This window comes from Festucalex cinctus, unplaced genomic scaffold (assembly GCF_051991245.1).
Source record: "Festucalex cinctus isolate MCC-2025b unplaced genomic scaffold, RoL_Fcin_1.0 HiC_scaffold_157, whole genome shotgun sequence".
Classification (NCBI taxonomy): domain Eukaryota; kingdom Metazoa; phylum Chordata; class Actinopteri; order Syngnathiformes; family Syngnathidae; genus Festucalex; species Festucalex cinctus.
In genome coordinates, this window is record NW_027520404.1 from 27,797 (window position 1) to 45,506 (window position 17,710).

The 17,710-nt window shown below is 50.9% G+C and overlaps 1 protein-coding gene across 12 annotated transcripts; it reads left to right on the top strand.

Moving 5' to 3' along the window:
- Positions 1–1,251: 1,251 nt before the first annotated feature.
- On the top strand, positions 1,252–16,954 carry LOC144011512 (PHD finger protein 21A-like). 12 transcript variants are annotated; one of them, XM_077511619.1, is made up of 18 exons: positions 1,252–1,732; positions 3,312–3,350; positions 4,692–4,740; positions 4,822–4,911; positions 6,803–6,835; positions 6,940–7,005; positions 7,539–7,673; positions 7,896–8,135; positions 9,643–9,954; positions 10,032–10,142; positions 10,209–10,260; positions 10,347–10,426; positions 10,884–10,944; positions 11,946–12,186; positions 12,272–12,524; positions 12,712–12,787; positions 12,854–12,957; positions 14,654–16,954. In XM_077511619.1, exons 3-18 carry the CDS (start codon positions 4,699–4,701, stop codon positions 15,227–15,229), a joined length of 2,472 nt encoding a protein of 823 aa, XP_077367745.1. In that variant the 5' UTR covers positions 1,252–1,732; positions 3,312–3,350; positions 4,692–4,698; the 3' UTR covers positions 15,230–16,954. The 12 variants fall into 12 exon arrangements, with proteins under 12 accessions (XP_077367745.1, XP_077367743.1, XP_077367742.1 ...); XM_077511617.1 differs by having other exon boundaries at positions 1,253–1,732; positions 4,689–4,740; XM_077511614.1 differs by lacking the exon at positions 1,252–1,732 and adding an exon at positions 1,767–3,238 and having other exon boundaries at positions 4,689–4,740.
- Positions 16,955–17,710: the final 756 nt, after the last annotated feature.

Here is a 17,710-nt window from a genome sequence, read left to right on the forward strand (position 1 = left end):
ACTTCAATCCAAGATTGTTTCGAACAAGCCAACCGGTGTCAGGAATTGGACGCGCTCTGTGATTGGAGCAATTGATCATCATCGGAGCCAAACGATCACTGGCGATTCAAGATGGCGGCTTGAAACCTCAGTAAGTGGTTGCTTGGTTGGTTATGTCAACTCAACACTGCCGCCCAGTGGCAGCGGTGATGACTTGTCCGGACGCCACCGTGCAATTTGGAGTCGTTTTTCTAGTCGACAGAAAGACTCATTAAGAATGTTCATGAAAAAACTAGTTAATGATAATGGGCAGACTGTTGAATGTATAATTGCCGATGTGACATTATGAGAATTTTGCTGTGTAACTGTTAAACTACTGCTCGAGTTCCATTGACAATTCCGAACATCCGGGCCTTTCCGGTTTTTCTCCAATGAAATGCAATTTAAATGCCGAAAACAAACATCGGGTTGTTCTCGCTTTTGGCTGTGACTGTCCCACTAAAGTTTGTTGTAGCAGTCAAATGACGTTGCATCACATTTTGGAATCATCCTCACAAATCAAAGATCTCAAGTGCAATGCTTTTCAATTTCATCGAGGAGGGAGGGAGGGAGGGAGAACGGCATTTCAGGCATTTCAGCGAGTTGACCGTCCTTTTGACTTGGGACGGAAGCTCGGAAGTTTTTCCTTGAACCCCCGATGACATTCTGATGCGAAGAAAAACCTCCCTCCTTGTCCCTTCTTTTTGTTGTTTAGGTCCAAGCCTTTATTTGTGTAGGCACACTGCGCACCCATTGTATTATCTTTGTACGTTGTGGTCTTTATATTGTTCACATATACTGTTATTAATAAAGCAACTCAAAAAAGTGACTCTCCCAGCTGTTCTTTGACAGCATATAAATGCAAATTCAGCTAAATGATGAAATCATTGAAATTATTGGATTGAACCACAGCAAGCAGTTTTATTTATTGATTGATTGATTGATTATTTGTATGTTGTTGAGGCGACTCTCCCCTTCACGCCGGAGAGAGGCTGCAGCGGCCCCTCCTGGCATAGGTGAAGGATGGCAAAGGGAGTCAAGAGTGCTCGAGTTGTGTTATGAGTCGGTCAGGCTCTCGTGACGTGAGTGGCTCCGCGAATCGCGAGAATTCAAATCGGCAGCCCTCCGATTTTGATCCCCGGGTGTTGAAGCAACGACGCGCGCGCACGTGGAAAGGCGAGCGCGCTCACGAGGACTTTCTCTCGGTAGTTTCACTGAGTTTACATCCGGGTCTTTTCCCTAGGCAATGGGAGTCGCAGCACCGCCGTTCCTTAGGCAAAGTGAAATAAATTCGCCGCACCGACACAAAAAGTAGTCCGCTTGGAGAAGGCGTCTTTTTGCGGGGCCGGCGGCATCGATCGACGCCGCCGGACGAACTTTGGGAATCAGCGTCACCGATCTCGACGACTCGGCGGCGGCCAAAGTGGTTTTATGGAGAAGGACAAGTAGTTTTGCTGGGCCTTCGTGTAGCTCCGCGGCGGAGGGATACGAGCTGTGCGCAGGCAGACCTGAATGAGATTGAACAAGAGTTCTTGTTTTGTAGCTTCAGTTTGTGTCTTTTCTCACTAATTTGCCCAAACTACGTCCAAAATTGAGCAACTAAGTCAAGGGGCTTGGGAAGGAGCGAGCGGGACTCTTTCTAGGCTCTTGTTCCATCGTGGATCGCCTTGTTGGAGATATATATTTAATTAATCTGGAGGAGGACTGCTGCTGAGTAAGTGCACATCGAGCTTTTTCATTTGCTAACTTTAATGTCGTCCTCGGTGGCGAGTTGACGCGCGTCCCGTCTCCGTCTCCGTCTCCGCGTTCGCGTTCGCGTTCGGCCTCCGGGCTCTTTTCGAGGGGCCTCGTCGCGCTCTTTGCTGCCTCTTTGCTGCTTCTTGTCGGAGTTCCTGCGGTGGAGGAGGAGGAGGAGGAGGAGGAAGACGAGGAAGAGGAGGCCGACACAAGTTGGACAGCCAAAGGCGGCTCGTATCCTTCGCAGCCTCGGCGGTGGCCGGCCGCATTGGAGCAGCCTCGGAGGCGTCCTTTAGCCGCCCTTCGGCCGTCGTGGTGTTGTTGCTCGTCCGGCCTCCTCCTCCGCGCTCCCGTTCGCCTCTTCTTCATCTTTGGGAGAACTTAGCCGCGTTAGCTCGCCAAGCTAACGTGGCGCTAGCGACACGTTAGCTTAGCGAGCTAACGTTCACGTCCACTTGTTCTCCGGCTTTCGGCGCAACTGTCACTTTGGACCTTTTGGAACGGTTGAGTCTTGAAGCGGTCGCCGGAACCGCCGGCGGCGGCGGCGGCTGCCCGGGATGGTTCGGAAGGAGAGCTGGAGCATCCAGCTTTTTCCAACAACAAGACAAGACGCCTATCAAACATTTATCGGAGCACTTGACTCGAGTGCTTGGAGAACAAAGTGAAACCTCCATTTTAACCTCGTCCGTGTTGGCGGCTCTTCGCCCGCTCCGTCCCCAGTCCTGTCGTCCCATCCCGGCTACAATTGCTCCAATTCAGCCGGCGGCGCGGCGGGGCCGCCCCCTACCTGGGCTCACCTGTGTGGAGTGACGTGCGCAACTTGTCAACTTTCAAAGCTGTCATTGGGCAGCAGGTTGACTTGCAACTTCTTCTCAAAGTTGAGGACGCGTCGTCTTGTTTTTGAGTTCAAGGGAAAACATGAAGAAAATCTGCCCGTGACGTCACGGAAGTGATTCAAACTATCGTCAATAGAATAGAATTCATTTTTTACACACAGCGATACGTTTTTGTGTAAATGCGAAGGGTTTTGTTCTTTCTTCTTAGAGAGGCAAAGAGAGAATTGAAATATAATTGAAATCATTTATTGGGCTGACACAAAGGCGGTAAAACAAGATGGTGTCACACCATGGGAAGACCTTTTAGGACTTGATTGGCTCGAAACATGTCGCCTTTGCAAGTGTAATAACTGGACGAGATTTTCATGATTGCAGTTGCACAACTTGCAGCAGCCTCGTCGTGTCTGACACCAATCAAACTTGGTGAAGTTTGTGAACATCTGACGCAAAGTGAAGCACATTTATGGATTGAGATTTCTCCAAAGTATTTGAATAATATGCACTTGGAAAAGTGATATGTTGTGTAAAATCAGCTTGAATTCACACACATCATATCACTGATCAATACACTCATTGGTTGACTTGGCTTGTGGATTAACTGATGGATCACTTATTGGTCAGTCACCGATTGACTGAGTGAGCTTAATGTATGTCTTGGTTGGATTGATCTGATGCTTTCTTGATTCCACGTAGATTGTACATGTATGTTGTGTTGTGCAGGGAAGGGCGGACGGGTGGAGTCCAGTCCCACAGCCGGTGGTGAGTCCCAATTTATTCCTCAACATTGCAACAAGGACACTCCCGCCCGCACTTGATCTTGCTATTGTGTGTTGACGTGATGTATTCATCCAACCTAACCTTGAAGACAAGTGACATGAGATGACTTTGATTTCAAGATGTCACGCATCTTCCTGCACTGTGCGCTATCTGGGACTTGTTGGATTTGGGCCCCTTTGGCACACATCGTTGGAGAGGCCACTTGAGGCCAAGTGGCACACGTGCTCGTTGAATATTTTCTAATGTTAATGACTGGTTCAAATACTGCTTGTTCCTGCACGTTTTGACCTCTTAGGGGCAGTGTGGTGCCGTGAATTCTTACTCATTTTTTTTTCCCCCCCGACAAATTGGGAAGAATTTGTGCCTTTGAGTCATGTTACCTTACCTGTTGGGTGTGTGTTTCCACAGCATTTGTGTGTGAATATTTGTTATTTGAAGGACTATCACTCCTCAACGTTCTGTTAGCATTTGAGTGGGATCCGCCATCCTCTTTAGCATTAGCACAGGGCGAGCCATGTTTTAAAATAAACGTGTCGTAATTTCAAATACAAACGACGTACTTCTCCTTGTGGCGTGTTTAATGTTACCGGCGTGCCATTAAACATCTTAAAGGACGCTTAGAGACGGCAAAATGGCACTGATTGCTCCATGGTGCGTTCAGGGTACTTTCACAATGTAAGGAACTTGTAAAAACACACGTCGCGGTGTTCTGCACATGAATCGTCTTTCTTCAATCATTCAGTTTTAATGATGGAGAGAAGCCAAAGTGAACATCTGGATCAAATTTGTGTGAATCGTCAAGCACGAGTCTCATGTGGGTATTAAAAAATGTCACTTGTTCTCAAATGTCTGCCAGCGAATGAGTTTCAAGCATGAAAGAGCGGTGGGAAATTCCCTCCAAACTTTTCCGACTTGAAAGAAACCATTTTTGTGTTGATGAGTAAAAGGAGGATTGACTCATGTTGGTGCGGTCCAATTGCGTGCGAGTGGCAGAGACGGCGGTCAAATTGCCGAAGCTTGTCAAGGGCCCTGTTGGTCAGAAGTGGTCCTCCAGTACTCGTATCCGGACGCCTTTCCATGTCTCTTTCAGCAACACACCTGAGGAGAAAGCTATCGGCTTCACGCAAGCTTGCTGATTAGCTCATGCGTTGAAACATCTGTGTTGGCTGCGGGAGACATGGAAAACAGGCTGGATAGGAGCACGCTTGAGAAGCACAGGTCAAGGGAAAGGTTCAAAATGCTCTTGATGGGTCAACTAAATGGACTGTCGAACTACTCGAGTGTTCGAGCTTGAAGACTTTTTCATGTGTTTTGTCACAGCAGCACGTTCATGCTTCAGTTGGATGCTTTTCCCAGCGGAGACGGCGTTCAGGTACGCTAGCGGCTCACCACATCACTTTTTTTGACGGTGAGCACCTTGCGCTAAGTTTTCATTTCTGCTTTGTGTCCTCAGGCTGATCCATCGGCTAAAAGACTGACTGCATCAATGATGGAATTACAGACGTTGCAGGAGGCTCTCAAGGTGGAGATCCAGATCCATCAGGTTTGTCCCTTGACCTTCGCCACAACTGCTGCTTGACAAAGAACAAGAGTTAAGTGTGCTTAGGACCAATGGGTGCGCTTGAGGCGGTGCTTTTCAAATGGGCGGGGCAGGCGTGTGACCTCATCAAACGTTTGATTTGTTTTTTTGGAGCCATTGCAGTGTCAAGGTGAAGGTGCATGGTGCAGTTTCACATGTTAATGTTCAAAAAATGTCCATCACGCATGCCTCACTACAACGATTTCTGAACTGTAACCGCTAGGGGTGTGAATTGCCTAGTACCTGACGATTCGATTCGTATCACGATTCGATTCGATGCCGATTAATCCCGATACCAATTTATAAGTCGATTGTTGCGATTTTTTTTTCATTCAAATTTAGAAAATACTAATCAGTACGCTTGTAGAGTGTAAGATTTATATGAAAATGTATGATTTATTTATCTGAAATTTCAGTCTTATAGAGGTTGTAATCTGTTTGATGTTTGAACAGCATTAAAATAAAATATTAAGGCTTAATGTTCCGTTCATATAACATTCTTCCATGCTCAAGGTGTGAATCCTAACCCGAAGTCAGACGTTTTGTTGAATATTTTTCCATTAAAAATGAAAGTTTAAAAATCGATTCACACACACAAAAAAAAAAAAAAAAAAAAAAGGCAATGATGATAAGACGTTGAATCGGTAAGACTACCGAATGAACAATTCTGAGCTCTTAAAAAAAAAAAAAAAAAAAAAAAACGATTTATTTTTTATTTTTTATTGAATCGATTCAAGAATCGCGTGATGTAGTATCGCGATATATCGCCGAATCGATTTTTTTTTAACACCCCTAGTAACCGCACATATCAGCTCGTATCTTCCCTTCGGCGCTATGGCTGAACGATGGATTGCATTTGCGGTTAAACCGCGGTTTGACAAACGCGATGATGTCATCGTGCTTGAAATACAAATTGAAACGGAGTGGAAGGAGGGAAAGAAAGAAAGAAAGAAAGAAAGAAAGGGGGGAGCGGGACCACCACCGCTGTAACTAAAGTCTAGCGCCGTAAGTGCATGTCATTTTGGTGATTTTTTTTTTTTTTAAATTTTTTATTTTTTTGTCTCATTAGACCTTGAGACGTGCGTCGAACATGTTTCATCTGTTTGAGCTTGCTTTTAAAACAACACTTCACTGTTGTGACTTTTCGGCTGCCGTCGCGTTGCGCGTTTTGTTAAGTGAGTGTCGTGTACACGCAAGAGTGCGGCAGCGCCTCATAAGTTTGAGTTGTCCTATATTTTGAGGCTAAATATGTGGCCATATGTTGTAGGGGTGTGCTCAAAAAATCGATACGGCAATATATCGTTGCGGGCCTCATTACAGTAAGCGTATCCATACGCAGGCATCAGAATCGATATTGCTCGTTAACTTTAAATGGGCAGTTAACGTTTGCCTTTGCAGCTTGCATTGTGCTTAACAAATCAAAACCAGCAGCGTCTTTGAAGTTGATTGCCTTCAATTAATGCAAAAATAGCTCACCAGTTATTGGACACTGCGTCTTGCTAAGATAAACGAACGCAAGGAAGAATGTCAATATTTATTTACTTGTAAATTTAACATGGCACGCGTGTCTTAATGTACCAATTTTTGTATATTTTGTTTAAAAACGAAATAGAATGTATTACATGAATAAAATGATCTTTTTTTTTTTTTCTTTCCCCCAAATATTTAAAATAAGCACATTTTAGAGCTATAATTGTAATACTTGGATATTTTTGCTCATATCAGCTCATGTCTGTTAATAAATGTTCCTGGTGTGTCTGTGAAAGCTGCTCCTTGCTCTGCAGTAAGATAAGATGAGATGACAAGTCGTGTGCTGATTGTTGTGCTGACTGTGTGTGTGTGGTGTTGCCCACAGAAACTGGTGGCCCAAATGAAGCAGGACCCTCAGGTAATAAACTGGGCAGAAACAAGTGGTCACATGACCTACTGTTTTGTTGTTGTTGTTTTTTTTCCCTTTCCTAATGTTTGTCTTTGCTCCTCCTTCCCCTCCAGAACGCAGATCTGAAGAAGCAACTTCATGAACTTCAGGCAAAGATCACGGCGCTGAGTGAGAAGCAGGTAGCGACACGTCCTCCAGGCGGCGCCGTTGTGCCGGCTTCAGACCCAACGCCAAATATGGCGGTCGTGTCTCGCAACTCCGTCGCTTGCTCGGAGTGCCTCCTTTCATGGCTAGTCCAAATTTGCGCTCCTTTGGCCACTTGGTGCTCCCGTGGGCGACAAAGCACCTTTCTTGGCTTCAAAATGCTTGATTGGCGCCACCGGGCCGCCACTACCGGGCATTCCGGTCTGGTTGCGCCAACTGTGAAGCGGCGTTGGGTCTGCATGACGAGCCATCACAGCCGCACAATTTTGTTGTTTGCGGGTTAGATCTCCAGGAGGTGGGTTGTCCTCTTCATCTGGTACTGGTTTCCATGGAGACCGGCACTCAGGAACAGGTCACAAGTCTATTGTGTTTGTTAACGTTGCGTACGGAGGTCAAAGTTCATCTTTGGTGGTGCCCCCGAGCCGACTTGTGCATGTGCTTGCGATGTGACGGATGAAAGACGATCCTGGAAAGAAGGCTGACGACGGGCGTTATTGTGTTGGGACAGAAAAAGGTGGTGGAGCAGCTGAGGAAAGAGCTGCTGGTCAAGCAAGAACCGGAAGCCAAAGTGCAGCTGCAGGTCCACGTGCCTCCTGTAGGGGGTGACGTCAAGCCCACCAATCTGGTGCAGACCCAGCAGCAGGTAGGAGAGCTGAATGACTTTGAAAACTCGTCTTGATTGTTGGGCTGTCAAATATTTGCTCTTCAGATATGCAACAGAAAATCCTCTCAATTAATGTTTGAAACTTACCAAGCCACCAAAATGGAGCAAGATTTTGAGATTAGGTAGTGGATTGGAACGTGACGACTTGTTGCGGTTGAGTGATGGTGTTTTGTTTTGTTTTGTTTTGTCGGACTTGGGCAGACGCTGACGGTGACGCCGGTCCTCACCACCAAGACGCTACCTCTGGTGCTGAAAGCCGCCGCCACGCCCTCCCTGCCCGGCTCCATCCTGCCGCAACGGCCGGCGACTGTCACCATGGTAACCACCGCCGCCATCTCCAAAGGCGACTCGCACAACGCCCCCATCAACCTGCAGGTGGCGGGCAAACTGAGCGCTCACAGCTTGGAACCGGTCCGCCTCCTTTCCAAGAACGCCATGCTGGTACGTGCCCGCGTGCGACGCCCGTGACGTCGGTCAAGGTGTATTCAGACCTGCATTGTTTGCTCCGCTTTAAACGGACCAGAATTTGTTTCCCACGCTTGTCCGGACCTTTTGTGCAGGTCTGAATACTTTACACACAAACGAATCCTGTTGCGGACCGAGACCCACTTTGCTGCAACAAATATGCAGCGCGTCAGAATTTTCACGTTTTCCGCTATTTCCGGGTTTGGAACGCGCACAGCCCTCGTCATTTTGTCCAACGGGAGCACGGATCGTCACGTGGGTCGACGTGATTGCGCAATATAGTCCACTTGCAAGAAGCACAGTGTGCATATGAACCGCACCAAACTTAAAAAAAAATAAAAATAAAGTCCACTTTTGGTCCAGACCAAACAAGCGGACTAAAGGACTTTTCTGGTCTGAATACACCCGCAGTGACGGCGACTAACATGCACGGTTACGATTTCCTAAGCTGACTTGAAACTTGTGAGCGTGCGTTCAGAAACATTTTGGTCCAGTCTGATCTGGTCAGCAAAAAGTCGTACGTGTTTTCAAGGTTTTAGTTCTTCACCTTATCGTCATGGAAAAATCATTTGATTGCCACCGGCGAGAAGCGCACTGATGAATGGGCAACATTTCCTCAGTTGCTTGTTATAGCGAGAGTCGGTCCACCATATGTGAAAACCGTGTTTGACTTGGACCCCAAAAGGAAGCAGGAAGTGATGTCGGGAAGTCAGCTGACTGCAGACACGCCGCGCGCTGTGCTTTTGCCTCAGCTGCAGGCCGTCAGCGTGCAGCCTATCAAAGTTGTGCGCCCTCCACCGATGACGCCGGCCGTCTTTCACATGCACAAAAACCCGCCGGCAATGCTGTGTGCGCGCGCGTCTCGTTCATTCCAGCAGAGGGCGACAAATACTCCTGCTTGGCTTCAAGGCACTAAATGTTTGAGGTGGCGTGTGCGCGTGTGTGCGTGTGTGCGTGTGTGTGCGGGGGTTGCCCAGGGTTTCCCCCAGTGCTTTACTAGCCAGCTCTTCTCCCTCACTCTTTTTCTTTTCATTTTGTGTGTCTGTGGCTCGCTAGCGTGACGACTTCCGTCTGGGCATTTCATCGCGTTTGGTCCCTGGGATAATCGACGTGCTTCCATGCAGCTAAACTTTGTTTAGCATATAGCTGATCAAGCACACGGCGATGACGACAGCAGCAGATAATGGCAAGAAATGCCAGGCAGTCTCCATGGAAACGAAGGTTGCCATTGTATGAGACTTGGTGATTGTTGTGCATCATAATACTTTCCACCTCAACAATCTCACTTGAACGCTCCACTCCAAAAACAAAGCTAGTTATTACTCTCACGGCCAGCAGGTGGCAGCAGAACAAAGGAGCTCGACCAGGGCCAATTGAATTGAACATGCATCAAGTTTTCGGTGGCAACTCGTGACGGTTTGCAAGATTCGGCAATGAGGCAGGGGTGATTTTTGTTTTCTGATGGCGCGCGCTTCATCCGCAGGTCCGACCGAAGGCCGCTTTGCCCACCAACGTCCCCATCGCCCCCGCCCCTCCCCCGCCCATGATGGCGGCGCCCCAGCTGCTGCAGAGGCCCGTCATGCTGGCCACCAAGCTGTCGCCTTCGCTCTCGTCCACCACGCCCATTCACCAGCTCCGCATCGTCAACGGACAGCCCTGCGTCAAGACGGGCTCCGCCCCTTTGACCGGCATCGTCATCACCGCGCCCACCACGGCCGCCTGCCTCGCCAGCCCGGCGCGTGCACCCGACCCCGCCTCTGTCCCCGCCCAGCCGTCTCACGCTGCCGAGCTCAAGGTAGGGAAAGCGGCGCCCGCTCCTGTCATGTGACTGTCCGGCAAGTGGCCTGACTTCCTGTTGTCCTTTCCTGGCAGACTGTTAAAGCTGGGGGCGGAGCCGAGCATAAGGTGGCGGCTACGCTCCCCTCTTCGGCGACTCCGCCCCTGTCTCCTCCTCCGAGGCCCAAGAAGGAGGAGAGTCCGGAGGTAGGTGAGGGACGGATGATGACGCTGTCAGCACGCCGCTTGTCTGATTGAACGTGTCGCTTGTAGAAACTGGCCTTCATGGTGTCCTTGGGTCTTGTAACGCACGACCACTTGGAAGGTGAGCTGCCCGCCCGCCCGCCGTCGCGCTCGCGTTGCTTGATAGTCCGTCTGCGCAACACGTTGCCTGCCTGCTGCCGTTTGCAGAGATTCAGAGCAAAAGGCAGGAGAGGAAGAGGAGAACGACGGCCAACCCGGTCTACAGCGGCGCCGTCTTTGAGCCCGAGGTGAGTTGCCGTTGAGCTGAACGCGTCGGTCCTGGTTTTCGTGCCCAGCCAAAGTGGCGCTTGTGGCGTGAGAGGGAACACAGCCCACTTGTTTGCCATCCAATGGAAAGGGCTCCCCTCCAGTCCTTGAACATTCCCGGCAGGCTTCGCCGCAATTCTTGCTGGATTTTAGCGTGTACAAAGCAAATGAGGTGAAGGTGTCCGCCTCTTAAACCGCTGGACAGGCACTAGCAAGGCCCCGGATGTGCTGGAAGACCCAATGAGGCACAACGGCGTCCGCCAAACTCCCAATAGGCAAAAAAAAAAAAAAAAAAAAATGGAAGATGCGCCAGTTTGGACGCTGATGTATGAAAATTGGCCCGTAACGGCGATCCACTATTGCGGCTTGTACTATGAATGTTGCGGTTGCAACAAATGGAGAGTTGCCCATTGATTTTGCTTGCCGTTTATGTTTCAGAGGAAAAAGAGCGCAGTGAGTTACCTGAACAGCCCTCTGCACCTGGGGACCCGAAAGAGAGGTCGGTATAATGTAGCGCAGGTGGGCCGCCTGGCCGACAGAAACGTGCCTTGACTGACTGACACTTGAGATCTTCTGACTGGGAGTAGCAGCAAAAAGTACCGGGTGGACACTAACATGGAGTCGTTGCCGAGGTGTCCCGGCTTGCGCGTCACGTCCCCGCCCGTGTGTCTCTCGCACTCTCTCGACATGTTGCTATTAACACGCTTGCTGTCCTCGCCGCCTGCCGTCAACTTTCGCTCACTTTCACCACTAACCCGCTTGGCTTGCCAGGGGTCTCCCCCAGGTTTCCTCACCCCTGATCCTTGACAGTTTTTACATGTTGCCGTCCTCCAACACTCCTTGATTCATATCATCCGATGATTTCTCAAAGACACTTCAAAATGGACCCATGAGTTACACCGGTGGCGGTAAACTACGTAGCCACAGCTTGTTCCCTGGGGCCGACTGACGGAAGCGCGGCTGCCAGCATGCGCCTCCGACCAGCCCCAAACATTCGCACCTTCCGTAGACCACAACGTATGTGAAGGGTCTTGCCCAAGGACCCGACCACACGTGACTTGGGGAGAGCGGGACTCCAACAGCTGACCTTCCGGATACTGGACGACCGGCTCTCCCCGATTCACGGCCGCCACCATAACGATCCTGACGATTAGACTCAGCTGTGTTGGAGGACGGAAACATGGAAAAGCTGCAGGGTTGCCCTCGAGGACCAGGATTGTGGAAGCCTGGCCGACTGGGTCTGGTCACCACAGAATAACAAAACCGGACCCGAACAGCAGAGAACCAAATGGCCATGAAAGAGTCGTGTCCGCGTAGCGTAAATGTTGAAGTCGCGCGTCGATTCCCGTCTCTTGAATGTCGGATCGTGCGGAGCGCAGAAAAAGTGAGCGGTGACGAGCGTCTTTCGTGTTGCCGCGGCGCCGTGCGCACTAACACTGTCTGTGCTTCTGACTCCTCCCCCTCCCCAACCCACCCCCCATCCCCCCCGCCTCACGCTAGCCAACGATGACTCCCTTTCCAAGGTATGTCACGCAGACTGTTGTTGTTCTTCCCCCCTCCATCTTTCTTTTTTTTTTTTTGTTTTTTTTTTTGTTTTGCGTCTTTGTGGTCTGTCTCATTTCACCCAGGTCGCCCACCCAAATACGGCGGCGGCGGCGTCCCGGAGCCGGGCTGCCTCACCCCGACCTCCCCCTCCAGCCCCGCCCGCCCCCTCCCCCTGCCCAGCCCCAGCTCCGGGGATGTAAGTAACCGAGGGGGGGCGGAAGGCCGCCGTCGGCTCACTCGTCTGTCAATCATCCACCGATCACATGTCAATCATCACTCAGCCTTACAAAGCGAACAGCCTGTGGGCCAAAGCGCGGGCAGCGGCCCCCGACTCCAGCCTGGTTTGGGGCGACTGATTGGTCCAATTCTTGCTCGCAGGGAGACATCCATGAGGACTTCTGCACTGTGTGCAGACGCAGTGGCCAGTTGCTCATGTGCGACACGTGTTCTCGTGTCTATCACCTGGACTGCCTGGACCCGCCCCTGAAAAGCATTCCTAAAGGCATGTGGATCTGTCCCAAATGCCAAGATCAGGTAACGGCCCGCTTGAGGACTGTTCCGCCCTTTGTAAGCAACGCTGCACACTTGTCCCGTTGGTTGTGTCACGCATCCGCCCGCTCCATTGTGCCCGCCGCGCTCGCCTAGAATGTCCCCCACCCACCGACCCCCTGGCGCCCTCCCTCTGCGTCCGTGTGTGACCAGTGTCGTCTTCTCTTGGCAGATCCTCAAGAAAGAAGAAGCCATTCCGTGGCCCGGGACGCTGGCCATCGTCCACTCTTACATCGCCTACAAAGAAGGTGAGCGAGCGACGGTCGGTCGGGGCGCTCGGCGCAGCTCACGGACGTTGCCGCTCGTTTGCGCAGCAAAAGAAGAAGAGAAGCAGAAGCTGATCAAGTGGAGTGCAGAACTGCGGCTGGAACGCGAGCAACTGGAGCAACGAGTCAAGCAGCTCAGCAACTCCATCACGGTGAGGTCTCGGCCGATTGGTTGCTTCATTGACAGCCTCCTCCCGCCAGCTGGGCTGTTCTGGCATTTGGTGCGGCGAAGCGGAGAAGCGCCAACGCTGCTGCGTGGCACAATTGACGCCTTTAAGTTGTGGCCCAAACTTGGTATCTCGCAATCAATTGCATCCCGTCACACTAACGCTATACAGCACCGAAGTCAAGGGAGAAATATTTGGAATCAATCATCATTTCATCAACAAAACACTTGTCAGTAGCTTGATTTTACACTGCATTAGAGAAGCTCAATTGATCAAATAATCAATGGAGGGAGTTACAGATGAGTTGCGTTCCTACGCTGGCCATGCAACCCCAATTTCCACTTTAGTTGGATCTCACCATTCTACAGTAGTTGATATTTACATCAGAATAATTTGTACATTCATTTAAAAAATATATGTATACATTTGCGCGAGCCGGTAGCAGTATTTTGTGTTTCCGCACGGACGTTCATTGCTGACGGACAGCAGAGCGGCGCTAATTCAAACTTGATCACGGAAATGTGACGACGCGCCTGATGGCGAGCCGACCTGCTCGTTGGACGTCCGTTGCTGGACAGAACAACAACACAAGTTGAAAAGATTATTGTGGGAAATGAGAAGAGAAGAATGAGAAGGTGCTACGGACGAGGAACGCGCGTCAAAGTCAAATCCACATCAGTCGCATGAGGAGAAACTACAGGTGCGCTGACTGCTTGATGGTGTACGTCACTCCCCCCCCGCCATTCGTTACAAAGACGGAAGTCCATTTGAATGTCGGCGCACAATTACTGCTTTCCTGGCAGAAGCTACAAAACAATTGGAACGCTTTGTCTGAGGAGACAAAAAAGAAAAATGGAAGCTCCCCGGATAAAAGGACAGTCAAGGATCAACATTGGCCCGGATTTCATTCGCTCGCTTGAGCTAAAAAATGACACAATGCGTTTTGGCGTCCATGTCTTGCGCTATTTTTTTCGAAAGTCCAAGTGTTTATGTAAATGGTGAACTTCGGTTTCAGCTGTTCTTTGTAGCTCCGCCCATCTCAGCGCGTCCTTTACTTTGACTTGACTTACTATGAGTGAGGCCGGCTGCAGAGACTGTAAAGCGGATGTCGGTCGAACACGCAAACACCCCCAAAACCGCCGTGGGCCCAGAATTTGATCCGTCCCTTTTCTGATTAGTTTCTCCTCACGAGGGTCGCGTGTGGCGGAGTCCGTCTCGGCTGTCTTGCGCCGCCTCAACAGGTTGCCAGTCAATTGCAGCTTTTTCAAGATGAAGTCCCAGGGCTAATTTAGTAGCAGGGCTCCAGAGCCGTCCGCATGCTTGTGTGAGGAGCAACTTTCATAGGAAGATTGTGCCATCTAGTGGATGCACGTGTCATTGTTTTGCCTGCCACAAACGCAGGCTTCAGGAATCCTGTCCTGCCCGTTTTGCTTGTCTCCCTCCAGCGGCACACCTGATTTCCATGAACAGGATCCTTAACGGGCTTCTGCAGAGCTTGCTGATGAGACCATCATGGGAATCAGCTGTGTTGGAGAGGGAGACATTGTCAACAGGCAGGACTCTCCAGGCCCAGGGTTCCCCACGCATGCTGCTACTTGATGAGCCTACACGAGTGATTTGTTGGACACGGCGTCATTCTGCCAGCTGACGTCCTTGCTCGTTTGTGTCTTTTGTCCATCAGAAATGCATGGAGACCAAGAACGGCATCCTGGCCCGCCAGAAGGAGATGCAGCTGTCCCTGGACAAGGTCAAACATCTGGTGCGCCTCATCCAGGCCTTCAACTTCAACCAGTTGGCGGCCCACCCCGACGGCAGGGACGTGCGGGTCCCGGACGCCGCCGCCGCCGCCGCCGCCGCCGCCGAGCCCGCCTCGCCTCGAGGCCAGCCGGCACTACCCGAGCTGGAGGCCGGCGAGGCGGGTAAGAGTGACCCAGCTGGAGAGCGGGCGCCGGAGACAAGCGCCGCCACCGCGGCTGCCGACCATCGGGGCGGCCTCACGCCCGTCCCAGACGATAGGGGCGGAGCTAAGACGCAAACGGAGACTATGGACTCGGCGGCGGCGGCGGCTTCCTCTGAGGCGCAGGCCCAGGCCAACGGTACGGCCGCACCGCCGCACCCACCGCCCGCCTCTGCCGACTCTGACAACACCATGGCCGCCGCCGGGTCCCCGGAGATGGCGGTGCCGGACAAACGGGACATCAGCGACAGCAACAGCAAAACCTCAGAACCCTCCCAGCATTGCGTGCCAGCCGAGTGAGCGTCGCCGAGAAACAAAACAAAAAGAAAAAGTTGCCAATGTGTGTAAATGTCGTTTGTTTGCGTGCGTCGTATCGTCAGCCTGTGTCGATGGTAGATAGCGGCCGTTAGCCGTAGACGTTGTCATGGAAAGGAGTCGGAATCCATCACACCGGAGTGTGCCTGTTCCGCCGGTCTGGGGTGGGCGGACGGGGGCTGGCCGGGCGTACGTGGGGGGCGGGGGCGGCGGCGGCGGCGGCCCCCGTCGGTCGAAGCCCGTGTGAAAGCCAACGAACGCCCTTCAAACAAACAAGTGCTTCAAATGGAAGACGACGACGACGACGTCGGTATCCAACATGGCGTCACTTCTTTGTTTGAAGCGTCCCGGCCCCTCCCCCACCTGCTCCAGAGACTGTATTCCCGCCCGGGGCCCGGCAAATGCAGGTCGGAGGAGGCGGAGCCAAAGCGGCGTTGTTGTTGTGAGTCGTCATTGGTGTGTCCGTGCCATGTGCTTTGTTTTGCGAGGACGCGTTCGGGTCTTCCTGGTGTTCCGCTCCGCCCGCCGCCATCTTCAACTGCCAAACGCATCAAATGCGCCAGGGGGCGGAGCCCAAGCTTCCGCTTAATGGCGGCCAAAAAAAAACAAAAAACAAAAAAGCACAAGTTGGTTTCTTCTTCTGGTTCTGTGATGTGAGCTGACTCCTCCCACTTTGGAGGAAGCACAAGAAGAGCCTGCAGGGGGCGCCGCTCACTTCTTGCTCAGCCATTGGTGATGCCTCTTTTGTGCTTTTCTTTTCTCCTCTTTTGAGTTGAGGTCACATGACTGGTGGCAGCCAATTAGCATATCTCATGGTCAAGACTCCTCCCCCCTCCCCCAGTAGGTACCTCGAGTGCCTTCAATTTTTGTCTCGACTTGCACTGTGATGCGTGGACCCGCCCCTTCACCTCATTGGCCGCTCAGTGTTTTGCCTTAAATGTTTTTTTTTTGTTTTTTTTTGTAACTGATCAACTCGCTCATTGAGGGGTCAAAGGTTGCCAAGTCTGCCAAGCAGTCGTGATGACGCAGTGATGCACTTTTTTATTTGAGCAGTATTAGAACAAAATGTGTGCCCCCCTTTTAAAAAACAAAAACAAAAAACAAACGCATGCCTTCTTATGCAAATTTTCTACACAAGTTAATGATGCATTCCTGTTTTTTGCATTTGGATTTTTGGTTTGTTTGGAATGGGCGGAGCCAGGGGGAGTTGTCATCTGAGTGGGCGGAGCAAAAAAGGCTCCCTTCATCCAAAGAAGCCAGATGACCTTTTGGCGTCGGTTTGCGGGCGTCCAGTCATGACTGTGGCCTTCTAGTGTTGTCCTCACATGACCCTGTGACCCCTATACGGTTTTGTTTTGTTTTTTTTGTTTTTTAAACTTCCATGTGCTCAGACGCATTGTAGCGCTCCGAATAAAGAACAAGTTGTACATTGGGAATATTTGTATAATTGTTTGTATTTTTTCATAATTTTTGAAAGGAATGTGTTTATTTTTTGGACTTGTGTTCCACACGTGTCTTGTGTTGGCCATGTTGGTGGGATTCTTACCTCTGTATTGAGCCTCTTCTTCTTGTGATGATGATGATGATGATGATGCAGTGTTTCACTAAATACTGTTGCTAGGTTACAGGTTGGCCCCAGCCACCACTAGGAGCATTTGATCAATTTCTATTTATTTATTTTATCAGTTTGCTAATAAATCCTCAAAAGCATCACTCTTGTTGAAATGGTTCCGAGCGCCACGTCGTTTTCTGAGTGATGGCACCATCTTGCGTGCTTGCTCGTCATGTTCTCGTTCTGTGTGTTTGGAGGTTTGTTTGGTTTTTGTCTGTGTCTGAGGTCCTGATTTCTTGCCTTGTCTCGTTATGTCTGACCTGCTCCACCTGTGCCTTTCTTCCCTTCCCAGTCTGTTGGACCAATCGGGGCCTTCTGCCAATTGTGTTCCCCAGGTGGGGCTCATTCTTGTTGGTGGATTTGCCCTGTTTTGTTTGTCCAGTCTGCGTGGGAGCATTGGCAGTTATGTGTGGAAGTCTTGCGTGTGTTTTGGGTCACGGCAACCCCTCGTCTCGTCTTGGTAAGTCACCTTCCACTCAGTCTAGTCAACCTCGTCTTTGTCGACTTCTCCTTGTCTGTCTGCGTCCAATCGCCCACGTCACCATTAAGTCCTCGTCGTCGCTGTTAGTTGCCCTTGCACACGCTCCGTCAAGTTGCCCGCATTCTGCCGAGTGGTCCACATTTCCTTCTCTCGTTGAGTCCAGCCGAGATGACCAGTCTTCCCCTGGTCCAATCAGGTCATGGCGACCAGTCCTCTCACGTCCCATCCCATCCCATCTTGGCAACTCGTCCTCATGTCCTGTCCGGTCATGGCAACCTGCTTCCCTTCGTCCAGTCCAGTCTTTGTGCCCAGTCCTCACACGTCCCGTCCCATCTTGGTTCACTGGCCTCAGCATGCCAGCATCCTCGTGAGA

Coding starts and splice junctions, on each gene's coding strand:
- LOC144011512 (XM_077511612.1), top strand. CDS start 3,292: ATGTATGTTGTGTTGTGCAGGGAAGGGCGGACGGGTGGAGTCCAGTCC. Junction 3,351..4,688: donor GTCCAGTCCCACAGCCGGTG/GTGAGTCCCAAT, acceptor GTTTTGTCACAG/CAGCACGTTCATGCTTCAGT. Junction 10,143..10,208: donor AGAAGGAGGAGAGTCCGGAG/GTAGGTGAGGGA, acceptor TGTCGCTTGTAG/AAACTGGCCTTCATGGTGTC.